This window comes from Conger conger, chromosome 2 (genome assembly GCF_963514075.1).
Source record: "Conger conger chromosome 2, fConCon1.1, whole genome shotgun sequence".
NCBI lineage: Eukaryota > Metazoa > Chordata > Actinopteri > Anguilliformes > Congridae > Conger > Conger conger.
This window is the reverse complement of record NC_083761.1, coordinates 74,367,055-74,379,375: the sequence shown is the minus strand read 5'-3', so window position 1 is coordinate 74,379,375 and position 12,321 is coordinate 74,367,055. Positions and strand designations below refer to the sequence as shown.

Sequence of the window (12,321 nt, the reverse complement as noted above, 5' to 3'; positions counted from 1 at the left end):
CATTCATCGCCAAATGTCTTTCATATGGGCAGTTCAGCATTTGATATGGACTGTAGCTTTAAACGAAAGAGAGGGAGGTGACAAGACACCTTTTGTTTGTGTAGGCATGGCTAGTGACAGGAAACAAGTGCTGTTCTTCTGAAGAACAGGCTTGTGAGAGGAAACAGCCTTGTGATGTGGTTTCAGGTCACCCCCCCACTCCAGATTCCCATAAGCACAGATAAAAATGGGTCAATAGGCTATTGCATTTACTGCATTATTGTAATTACAATAATGCAACTAGCCCACAATACTTCTAAAATATGCACAATGTGACAGTTACCTTTTGATGACATTGTGGATTTCTTAAAAATACAATGTGCACACATGTACACGCACACATTCAATCACAGACACACAAACCGCATGTACACCTACACAGGGGGATAAGCATGAAGTGCATGTATTGAACTACATATTAGTTTTCATTTTTTTCTTTTACGCTAGTTCTAATCCCAGTGTAGCCACAATAAGATCCACACAGCCATTGGGCCCTTGAGCAAGGCCCTTAACCCTGCATTGCTCCAGGGGAGGATTGTCTCCTGCTTAGTCTAATCAACTGTGAGTCGTTCTGGATAAGAGCGTCTGCCAAGTGCCAATAATGTAATGTAATGTAATATTCAAAGAAAAACGACATGGCCTGTAGCAGTCTTTTCGACTCATTCATACTATATTATTCAGTGGAGTTGCATTGTACAGGCAGTCCATTTTGCTATTGCTCTCTAGATGGCAGTATGGAAAGAAAACATTGCATCATAATTTACCAATGACAACGACATGAGGACAATTAAGGGCTACAATATTAAAGGCCACAAGTTTATGTGAATTAGGTTGGTTTAAAATCAAACTTTACAGTAATGATACTTGTCTCTTTTATATTTAAGTGGCGTGATCTGCTTGAGTACTATATAGCAACTCTATTTTATCTCTAATTAGCCTGCAGTTACTTAACCCCAAGAAGAAGTTATGACCTTTATCACCTTTTTCAACCACCATGATGTTGTTTGCGGGACGGAATAAAATCGTGCCACTTGACTTGCACTGTGTGGCAACCGAGATATTTCTCTTAGCTACAGTCCCCAGCAGTAACCATCACGTGGGGGGTATACCTGCAGGGACGCGGATGATTCAGTAGTTCACGCCTTAACCCGTGGCAACAAGGATGCGACAGGCATATGGTGCATTATTTGGCTGTAATTTCAGTATAACATCAGGATAATCATCATCTTCAACAACCACAAGAACACGGTCAGCTTTAACATGAATACGACTACTGCTACTACTACTACTACTACTACTAATAATAATAATAATAATAATAATAATAATAATAATAATAATAATATGAATAATAATAATATGAATAAGAGTAAGAATAATAGAGCATTGTCGCCCATAAAAACCGAAATGCGTTCAGGGTTTTCTAGTTGGTTCAACGATACTCGTTTATCCACGACGACCTTTGGATTTGCAAATAAACTGACTTTTCTCTCTCCCTTTGCACTAGATGCCATTTTAAAGAGATGTCTGGACTTGGAATTATAATTCACTATAAATAAACAACGATATTAAAACTGACAACTTGGACACATGTAACGCTGCTGCTTTTATATTATTGGAAATGAATTCTTCGGAAACCGCTTCTTTGAAGTTATGGCGCTAGAGAATGGCACGCCGGGGTTGAATCGCAATCATTTGCGGACTGCACCCACTCACATGAGCCAGGAAGCCAGACACGTATGTATCAAAAACATAATAATAATAATAATAATAATAATAATAATAATAATAATAATAATAATAATAATAATGCTGACATGAAGAGAGAATATTGGTGTTGCCGAGCTATGGCTACAGTCTATGAAGTTGGCTACGGCGCAATAGCCTTTCCTCGTTATAGTGTTACGTTCACTTTGTTCTGGACTGCCTGCGATTTAGGCTACACGAGCTCTAGCAGACGTATTTCTTTAGTTTTGCTTACAGCACAATTTACAGACAATTCCAAAAACTGTTATATATTAACGTGGCCATTGCGTCTGAAGAATGATGTTTAATAGAGGTGCTAAAATGAATTAAATGAAACGTTCTTTTTTATTAATTAAGTTCTTCTTATAGAAATGCCGTCTTCTGTACTACGTAGTTGAGTGCTAATCATTGGTATCCATCATAAACGGAGTCCTGATTGTACAAGACGACAAGGCCCAAGTCAATAGCGGAATAGCGATAGCGCAACATCACTATATTAGCCCAAAGTGACTGCCGTAACTTTTTTTTTACTAGTGGAGCTGGCCCTGTGGACGAATACCTGTCACAGGATACCTGACGCCACAGTAATGCTGATAAGCTTGCCGGATATGCCATTCAGAGAGTCCAGGCTTCCTGTGCTGATGGTAAATGGTCATGGACTTTCTGATTGTAGGAGCAGCAAAATGGAGCAGCCCCTGTCTATCCTGGGAAATTGGCAAGCCTTCCAAAGTGGCGTTGGGTCGTTCCCTCCATCATTGTCCTACTTGTACTGGCAGGAAGTGGGGCTCTAATCTGGTACTTTCTAGGTAAGATACCATTCAAATATTGATGTACTCAGTAGCCCTTTATGTATGCCACCCCCATTCATACTTTATGTAATTTCTGGAAAAATTCAGGATCACAATACTTCAAAAAGCAGTGTCATGACCACTATTTAAAGCAAAGGCCCTAATTTTCCACAGACTAACTACCCTTCTAATATGTTCCATTGTGCCAAATGTTTTACAACACCTGGTCCCCTTGACAACCAACTGTAACACTCTTCCACCTTGTTTAAAATGAGGAAACCCTTTTAATTTCTCAGCCACCTTGTATGTACAATGTACTTGTATATCACTGCTAGAACCAACAGTTCTGTGAGCGAGAAACTCCAGCGAGAAACAAAAAATGCACTTGCCCAAACAAATTTCAGATTTTGGAATTAAGCATGCTTTGTGAATTGGGACCAAATGGGCCCATTTTCTTCTCCAGATAGGACAGCTGCTTTTCATCCATCATTAAATCTGCTGTAAACACCTGTGTCCAGTCCCATGCAGGCTCACAGATGCAACAAAGAGCTCTGTTATGAGCTTGCTTTGGCTTGCTTTATTGGCATGACAATTAAACACTTGTTCTGCCATTTCAACAAACACTGTAAGACGCTACAGTATAAGATATTAGTATTATCATTAGTAGTAGTAGTAGTAGTAGTAGTAGTAGGTATTTCAGTGCACACATTTAAAATCTGCAAATCTGCAAAAAACCCTTTCTACTTTGGCCCCGTAGAAGGCGATTTCTGCTTATAGTCCTACTTATAGTGTCCATGTCTCAAAAACTATTTACTGCACACAGATGGTTGAAGATATAAATTAAAGAAGAGGCTTGTACCATTCAGAAATGTAAATTCTTATATTGGAACATTTTTTGATGTAGAGAAATGGTTTCAGGGATTGTTAGAATATGCCTTTTTTTGTCTGAGTCTCTGAGAAGGTCAGGGTTATAAGGCCTTAGCCTGGCGTGGGGGGGACTCTGCTGTTTGATTTCCCTACTTCGCAAATAAGAGGCTGATAAGCATCTAAAGTGCTATAAAGAGTCTATTAACAATCAGCCATTTCCATCTTGAGGTTTATTACGTTTCAGTTCTTATTATCTTAGAAATATGAAGGTAACAATAATTTGGGACACCGACAACTCAACCCCAAGAAGTCAGTGGGGATGGGGTTAAAATGCCTAAAAAGAGAACAAGAAAATATATACTGTAAGCAGAGTAGCTAGCTGAAATGTGTCTGTGTGCTCCCTCTGGGTCCCAGAATACAGAGTGTGGGTGCTGGAGCCCAGGGTGCAGCAACAGTACTCTGCTATGGTGACGATCGTCAACAGAAACTACAGCTCCCAGCTGTCCTCTCGCACCAATCTGGAGTTCAGGGCAGAGGCCAGGGCAGTGCAGGACATGGTGAGTCTTACCCTCTTCACAATAGAGCAGGGGTCACCAACCCCGTTCCTGGAGGTCTACTGTCCTGTAGGTTTTCACTTCAACCCTAATTTGGCAAACCTGATTCTACTAATTAGCAGCGAGATGACATCTGAAGCTGTTGAATCGTTAGGGTTGGAGTGAAAACCTATGGGGCGGTAGATCTCCAGGAACAGGGTTTGGTGAAACCCGCAATCTCAGTGCTCAAAGGGGCGCGGCGCATCGAGCGGGTGTTTTACCTCTGTGTTGAGCTAAAATTGTGGCCTTTTGAATGTTGTGATATCGTCCGGGTTTAGGTCAGGTGCTCGTACTGTACTGCTGGAGAACAGAAAGAAAAGCACTGTCTTTCCTCAGGTGAAGAAACTTGTGAAATCATCTGATTTATCCCGGTACTTCAACTCCACTGCGGTTTTTGCATTCGGGTGAGTCAGAGCAGTTTCTCCTTCACTGCACCTGTCTCTATCCCCTTGACTGCACCTGTCTCTATCCCCTTCACTGCACCTGTCTCTATCCCCTTCACTGCGCCCGTCTCTATCCCCTTCACTGCACTAGTCTCCATGCCCTTCACTGCACTAGTCTCCATGCTATGCCAATTCACTGCACTGTTCTGTTTCCCTGTTTTCCTGTCTCATCTTCACTGTCTTTTTACCTTACCTGTTTGTATCAGAGTAATTTTACTTTTTTGTCATTCTTTACTTCATTATTCTTTCCCTGTCTGTCTCTGTTTCACTTCATCTTTTCGTTTCCTTATACACCGCGCCGCTGTAAACAGCTTTTATTTCGCCAGGGAGGGAAGCCTGGTTGCACATTTTTGGCTCACCCTGTCGGTGCCAAAGAGCCATGTTGAAAAGGTCACATTGGAGCGTGTTAGTGGGAGCCTGATGAGCAGTTTTCTGGTCTACAGCAAGGGGGACATGGCCATCATTCAGGGATATCTGATATATCTCCCCACTTTTTCCATTACAGGTAAGCAACCGTGCAAGTACTGTCACTTAACCAACCACCTTACAGGACAACACCATTATTGTTCCTCATTATATATTTTGCATAATTTTCTCATTTTTAATGTTTATTTTATTCTGTTCAGATCCTTTGCCTCTCATGAATGGGCACACCATGCAAATTTGGCTTCTCTTACTGGTCAAAAGAACAAGCTATTTTATGATCTGTGACTCATTCAATAGATCTTTATGAGAATAAATATTTGTCACATTGCATTCATATAAACTGATGAATTCATATTTCCTTCGTTTTCCTAAAGGTATGGGGCATTTCGTAAATATATACATCAAAGCCCTTCAAACCTTTTCACTGTCTTTATTATTTTGTCTTTTTGTCTGCAGAAAATGACGCCAAGGTTATAGAGCTTTTGAAAGCTTCGTTTGGTATGATTTGCGCACCCCCTTCTGGTTCTTTCTCTTCCTTCATATTCTATAGTTGTTCTGCCTGATTTATGGAATATTGCAGATGACTAAAAATGTACTCTCATTTAATTTAATTCATGTAAATATTGTGCATAACATCAGGTGGAATCTCATGAAATCAGTTGTACTCACTGTTTAATCCTGCATGGTATGGAGACCAATCCTGCATTTGAGTAAAGTCTAAAAGTGCAGTAGCATACAGACTAATCTTGCACATGTCTTCAAACAAGCTTACACAAACTAGCAACCCCCTTTACTTCTTTACCATCATGCCATCGCATTATCAATCACAGAACCTTCTAGACCCTAACCAGTGTGACTTCAGAGCTGGCTACTCAGCTGAGTCTACTGTCCTCCTCATAGTCAGGGACGAGCTCCTCTCTCCTCTGCTCTCAACTTCTCTGCAGCCTTTGACATAGGTGACCACCAACTCCTGCTGTATTATCTGACTACATTAGGCATTTGTGGCACAGCTCTCAACTGGTTTGCCTCCTCCCTTGACTATCGCTCCTTCCAGCCAGGCTGCAAGGAGCTGAGACCATTTTGAGACTGCAGGAACTGTTAACAATTGTCCCCCATGGCCTTGGGCCCCTCCTCTTTTCTCTCGATACCAAATCTATTTGGCTCTGTCACGTCCTCCCATGGCCTCCTATATCATTCCTATGCTGATGACACACAATGTATCCCTTTCCACCTCCTATACATTGATCTTGGTATGCAGATTCTTCCAGTACAACATTCAGATAATCCATCTTTTCCTCACTACCTACTCACCCCAGATCTTAGTCCAGGCATTGATCATCTCCCTCTTGGACTATTCAAACTCCTTTCTTGCTGGCCTCCCTGCCTCTGCGGATCATCTACAACTTCTCCAGACTCGACCATGTCCCTACCCTTATCATTGCCCTCCACATGCTATATTGGCTGGTTTCCACTTGAAACCTTGGTGCTAGCCTATTGGGCAGCTAAAGGGACAGCTCTGTTGTATCTTCAGAAGATCATGAGACACTACACCCCACCAGACTGCTCCATTCTGCTCCCTCTGCATTTTTGGCACCTCCTCCCCCACCCTCCAACATGCCTGTGCAGCTAACTACATACAAAATAATCATTAATCCTTCACCGGGTTACATCCTACCGTTGCATACAGATTAATTCAGCAGTGGATTACAGAATTATAATCTATTACTAATACTTCAGTGGTCCACAGAATAATCCAGCTGTGGTGTATTGTACCTGGTGTTTGAGCATTTGAGTGCCTCTCCCTGACCATGCTCCTTCACCATCTCAAAGACTGTTACAGGTACCACGTGGTGACATCCACTTCCCCAGTGGCCCTCAAGGGCCCAAACACTAAGCATTCCTCCTGCATCTGGCACTTGAGGGCCCCACCTGCCTCCCAACTGGAGCTGAAGATGGAGTGGCTGCTGCCAGAGTGCCGGGACCGTCTGGCAGTGTACGACTCCGTAGTCCCGACAGACTCCCGCCTCATAACCTCGTGAGTGTTCCATTTCTGCTGTTCTGCCGCATGGACCCGTGATTTTTCCATTTCTACTATTCTGCCGCATAGATTCTTGAGTGTTCCATTTCTACTTTTCCACCCCATAACTTCCTGAGTGTTCTATTTCTGCTGTTCCGCCTCATAACCTCCTGAGTGTTCTATTTCTGCTGTTCCGCCTCATAACCTCCTGAGTGTTCTATTTCTGCTGTTCCGCCTCATAACCTCCTGAGTGTTCAATTTCTGCTGTTCTGCCTCATAACCTCCTGAGTGTTCTATTTCTGCGGTTCCGCCTCATAACTACCTGAGTGTTCTATTTCTGCTGTTCCTCTTTATAACATTTTTGTAAGGGTTCCATTTCTACCGTTCCACCTCATTCTCTGACTATGGACTCCCATCTTATAACTCCCCACTTCTGGGCTCATCTCTATACCAAGGACACGCTTAACCTACGGTACATTGGGCACACATACTACACACATACTGTATCGCAACTGCTTACTGTGCACGTACCATTACCTTGTGAAACCATATTGCATATCTCTCTCTCTCTCTCTCTCTCTCTCTCTCAGTCTTTATGGGTGCAGTAGACATGAGCCGGTGGTGAGGTTGCTCTCTTCAGGTGAGTGGATGACGGTGTTGTGGAAGCAGGGTCTGTACAACTACAAGGACCCATTCTCCCTCTCTGCCCAGGCCTGGCCCTCCCGCGGTGAGACCCAGAGACCGGCTCAGATTAAACCTTTAAAATGCCGCATTATCTGAGTGTTAGCATTATCTCATTATTTTCTGGTTTTGTACTGAGATCACCATCACATTTAATGCCTATAGTTTATCTGCTTTGGCTTCTATATGGCTTCCTGTACACTGAAGGACTTTCCTTTTGAAAGAGACCTTAGATATTCCAGTATGTTGTATGTTGAAATATTTAGATCAGTTAGATTTAGTTCAGGTATTGACATGAACAGTCATTGAATGAAAAACTTGTATGCTGAAATGTATGCTGAGCAAAAAATTGAGAAAGCAACATATAGATAAAATCCACATCATATCTTCCAAACTATTGGGAAATGACTGTGGATGGGCACTGTCATCTCAAGACACCCTGCTCTGTATGAACATTCTACACGATGGGGAGAAGACAGTCACTCAGAATAATTTAGTTCATTATCCTGGGTTTAAAAATATATGATTGACATCCTGACCATGTATCCATACCTCATAGGTCATCAGAAGCCTTCGCTATTGGGACACTGTTGGGTTTAATTTCCTGTTCAGTATATTTATCGGAAATTGTGGCAGGTCCTTATGTTTCTTTCCTCCCCCATCCTCCCTCTCTCTCTCTCTCTCTCTCTCTCTCTCTCTCAGTGTGCTCATCTGTTTTTGACCTGCAGCCAGTCCTGGGGGTCCAGGGCAGTTTCCAAACTCCCTACTACCCCAGTTACTACCCTCCTGACACAAACTGTTCCTGGCACTTCAGTGTAAGCTTTCAGCCTGATCACCTGTCTGTACCGTTAGCATGTGTAGCATAGCTATGCGTTCCACTGTTTACTTCCTAAACTCAGGAAAGAGGTGGGAGTTGAACGGGGCAATGTGACACTCTTTGGCTTCATCTCCGAGCAAGGAATTAATAGAAACGTTCAAGTGTCTGCAGTTAAGCAAAATCGATACTAAAACAGAAAGTACAGTGTACTGAGGTTATATCGAGTCTTGGCCTAGGACAGCTGTGTTTTGTGACATGACAGTAATGAATGGGTTAGGTTCTAACATAAAGGTCCATCTAATTTTGTCTATCTACAATTTACAATTTGGTTTTTAGAAGACGCTCTTATCCAGAGCGACTTACAAAGTAGTACAGCATCAGGAGTGAACATTCAACCCTGGCAGGGTCATTGATTAACCTTTACAGTAAGTGCCGTGAAAAAACAGTAAGTGCATTGATTGACCTTATGATAAGTGAAAGATACGGTGTATCTCCGTCTATCTCTGTCTGTCTGTGATCCAGGTGCCCTCCATGGAGTATGGGCTGATGTTGCAGTTTGAAGGGTATGAGCTGAGCAGGGCCAACTACAACCAGCCCTGCACACAGGGACAGTGGATGGTACAGAACCGCAGGTGACTAGGCACTGGCCCCAGAGAGCCGCACTTCAACTGAGCTGTCACTTAGTTGATGCTGATTGGTCAGTGCTGTGTTGTATGGCTGGTTTGTTTGAGTGTAAGCCTATAGATCTCTGAGTTTGTGGTTGACTCTGTGTTTTTGCTCAATAAGCTCACAGCCTTTCAGTCTCCAGCTGGACTTTTCTGGTTATCTTTTTGCAGGACCTATTATTACTAACAAAATGTGAATTTTTGGTTATGTATTTCTCCTATGACTTCCCAGTATCCCTGTGATTTTTCCCCAAGGCTGTGTGGGACTCGGAATCTCCAGTCGTATGCCGAGCGTCTCTACTTCCTGTCCAACTCCACCAGCATTACCATGACATCAGAGGTGTCCCTCACTGGCCCCGGGCTCCAGGTCCACTACAGCCTGTTCAACCAATCAGATCGTGAGTTTACTCTCCCTCATTAGGTCACCGTTTCAATCTTCAACCAATCAAAGCATGAGTCTACCCTTCCCACTATAGACGCTCCTAGTCTTTAACCAATCAGAGTGTGAGTCTGCCCTCCATCCTATGGCCAGTCTCAGAAAGGACTGAATTAACTGTAAATGAAGCTCTTGGTGCCCTTGGTTCACATATTCATGGAATGCCCGCCAAATCGAGTAGGAGTCAGATGTGTCTGCTTCTGCCTTGCGTTTCAGCCTGTCCTGGACAATTCCTCTGCACTGTCAATGGGCTGTGTGTCCCGGCGTGTGACGGGATCAACGACTGTCCCAACGGCTTGGACGAGAGGAACTGCGGTAAGATGGATGTGGTTTTATCGAGTAATCTCTAGAGGAAAACATCTCACCCGAGGCCAGTTCACACATACATCCTTATATAAATGGCAGGCATTTATATAGCGCCTTTATCCAAAGCGCTGTACAACTGATGCTTCTCATTCACCCATTCATACACACACTCACACACCGTCGGCGATTGGCTGCCATGCAAGGTGCCGACCAGCTCGTCGGGAGCATTTGGGGGTTAGGTGTCTTGCTCAGGGACACTTCGACACAGCCGGGGCGGGGGATCGAACCGGCAACCCTCCGACTGCTCTTACTGCCTGAGCCATGTCGCCCTTATATACATCTCCATGGTGAATCAGAGCTCTTTTAGATCCTTCCACAGCAAGTTATCTGTGTAAGTATCTAATATTACACTATTATTTCCATTCTATTTGTTTTGGATGGGGGTACAGCAGTGAAGTACATGTAGTGGTATCAAAAACCCAGAAGCATTTCTTGAAATTGAAATTGAAGAGTGATTTTAGCCATTTAGACTAGAGATAAGTGTCTGCGTGTTTCTAGCTAGTGGCTATAGACACCTTAATCCTTGGCTTTGCTTCCCAGTGTGTGTTGCCCAGTACCAGTGTCCAGAGGACAGCCAGTGTGTGGACTATTTCAAAGTGTGCGATAACCATCCAGACTGTGAGCAGGGCATGGATGAGGCAAACTGCACTGAAGGTACCTCACCCCAAGCCAACCTCTGCAATGGGCCTTCTACATGGTGACCATGATTAGCCGTACACAGTACTTTCTCTCACTCTAACTCCTGTACCTCCCTTTTAAATAAACCATTGACACTAACATGATGCACTTCTTTTGTGTGTGTGTGTGTTTGTTTATGTGTACTTGTGTGCATGTATATGGATATGTGTGCTTGTTTGGGTGCTTGTGTGCGCACATGCTTGCGTGTGTGCGTGTGTGTGTGTGTGTGTGTACTTCTGCATGTGTGTGTATGTGTGTGTGCATCATATTTGCCCAGGTGTGGAGTGCACTGAGATGACCTATGTCTGCGCTGACGGGACTTGTATCAAGAAGCCGAACCCGGAGTGTGACCTCGTCATTGACTGCCCTGACAAGTCTGACGAGAACCAATGCAGTGAGCCACTTTAAGTGCTGTGCTCTATACCCTAGTACCGCACTCACTCCGCTGAGTTACCATGTCCCTGCGGGAAAAAAAACAGCTCAAGCTCAAGCTAACCAAACCAAACAGCTGGTAGCTGGTTGACCAGTTCAGACCAGCTCCATACTCAACATGGTTTGACCAGCTGATGCTATGTTTTAAAACAGATGGTAGCTGGTAATTTCAAGCTGGTCTAGCTGGATTTTACACCAGGGATGTAAACTGGGGTTAGAATCCACAGCTGTTTTTATTTTTAGTACCCTAGTACAGTACTCAGACACCGCTGATTAACGATAAGTTACAACATGTCAACTGGGGTTAGAATCCACAGCTGGACAGCAAACATTTTAATAGCAGAATGTAATTTTTAGCGATGCGTTTCATTGTGCATGGAATCTGAAAGCGGAAACTGAAAGTGACAAATAATTAAAGAAATTGAAGCGGTTGGTGGTGCACATTAATCGTCAGCAGCCATGTTCTCCTACAGAAACTCAGCTATTATAGCTCCATATAACTGAGAGAGAGAGGGGTCAGTGTACACTGTCATTAACAGACAGAGAGTTGAGTGTAAACTGTCAGTAATAGAGAGAGAGGGGTGAGTGTACACTGTCAGTAACAGAGAGAGGGGTCAGTGTACACTGTCAGTAACTGTGAGTGAGGGGTGAGTGTACACTGTCAGTAACAGAGACAGAGGGGTCAGTGTACACGGTCAGTAACAGAGACAGAGGGGTCAGTGTACACGGTCAGTAACAGACACAGAGAGGGATGACAGGATGAGTGACTGAGCAGTGTGTGCTCGTCTCCCCAGACTGCGGGCTGCGTCAGTTCTCCAGCCGCGTTGTGGGCGGTCTGGACGCCAGCGAGGGGGAGTGGCCCTGGCAGGCCAGCCTGCAGGTCAGCGGTCAGCACATCTGCGGGGGCGTGCTCATCTCCAGCCAGTGGGTGATCTCGGCCGCGCACTGTTTCTATGACGACCGGTAAGGAGGCCGGCCCCCGCGGTGCCATTGCTGCCTGACAGCTGCTGTATCAGTCAGTGCCAGCGGCTCTGAGTGAGTAAACAGCGTTTCCCATCAGGAGGCGCGGATCCAGGCTCTCATACAGCTCTGTCCTCTCAGGTGCTATTCATGTGGAACAGCCAGACATCACATCAGGGTGTCTCTGCCTTTACAAAGCACAGCTGCGCACAGCTGCGCACAGTCTGTTCCTGATTCACTCTTTTTCACTGTAAAACTCCTTTCTGGTGTCACATCTCTAACAATATTACTGGGGTCATAGGGCAAACAGCACTGGTGTCATACAGAACTGGGGTCATAGGGCAGACATTACTGGGGTCATGCAGTC

At 44.2% G+C, this 12,321-nt stretch overlaps 1 protein-coding gene across 1 annotated transcript in view; it reads left to right on the top strand.

The window, feature by feature from the left end:
- The first annotated feature begins 1,168 nt into the window (after window positions 1-1,168).
- Window positions 1,169-12,321, top strand: part of LOC133121890 (transmembrane protease serine 6) — a 14,879-nt gene continuing 3,726 nt past the window's right edge. The window contains exons 1-16 of the mRNA XM_061231432.1: window positions 1,169-1,287; window positions 1,547-1,776; window positions 2,459-2,591; window positions 3,855-3,997; window positions 4,370-4,437; window positions 4,803-4,981; window positions 5,359-5,400; window positions 6,733-6,937; window positions 7,510-7,646; window positions 8,303-8,415; window positions 8,940-9,049; window positions 9,338-9,480; window positions 9,735-9,833; window positions 10,425-10,538; window positions 10,840-10,956; window positions 11,789-11,957. Of these exons, the coding sequence (XP_061087416.1) occupies window positions 1,693-1,776; window positions 2,459-2,591; window positions 3,855-3,997; window positions 4,370-4,437; window positions 4,803-4,981; window positions 5,359-5,400; window positions 6,733-6,937; window positions 7,510-7,646; window positions 8,303-8,415; window positions 8,940-9,049; window positions 9,338-9,480; window positions 9,735-9,833; window positions 10,425-10,538; window positions 10,840-10,956; window positions 11,789-11,957 (1,856 nt within the window). The 5' untranslated portion in view covers window positions 1,169-1,287; window positions 1,547-1,692. The remainder of the gene's footprint in view (window positions 1,288-1,546; window positions 1,777-2,458; window positions 2,592-3,854; window positions 3,998-4,369; window positions 4,438-4,802; window positions 4,982-5,358; window positions 5,401-6,732; window positions 6,938-7,509; window positions 7,647-8,302; window positions 8,416-8,939; window positions 9,050-9,337; window positions 9,481-9,734; window positions 9,834-10,424; window positions 10,539-10,839; window positions 10,957-11,788; window positions 11,958-12,321) is intronic.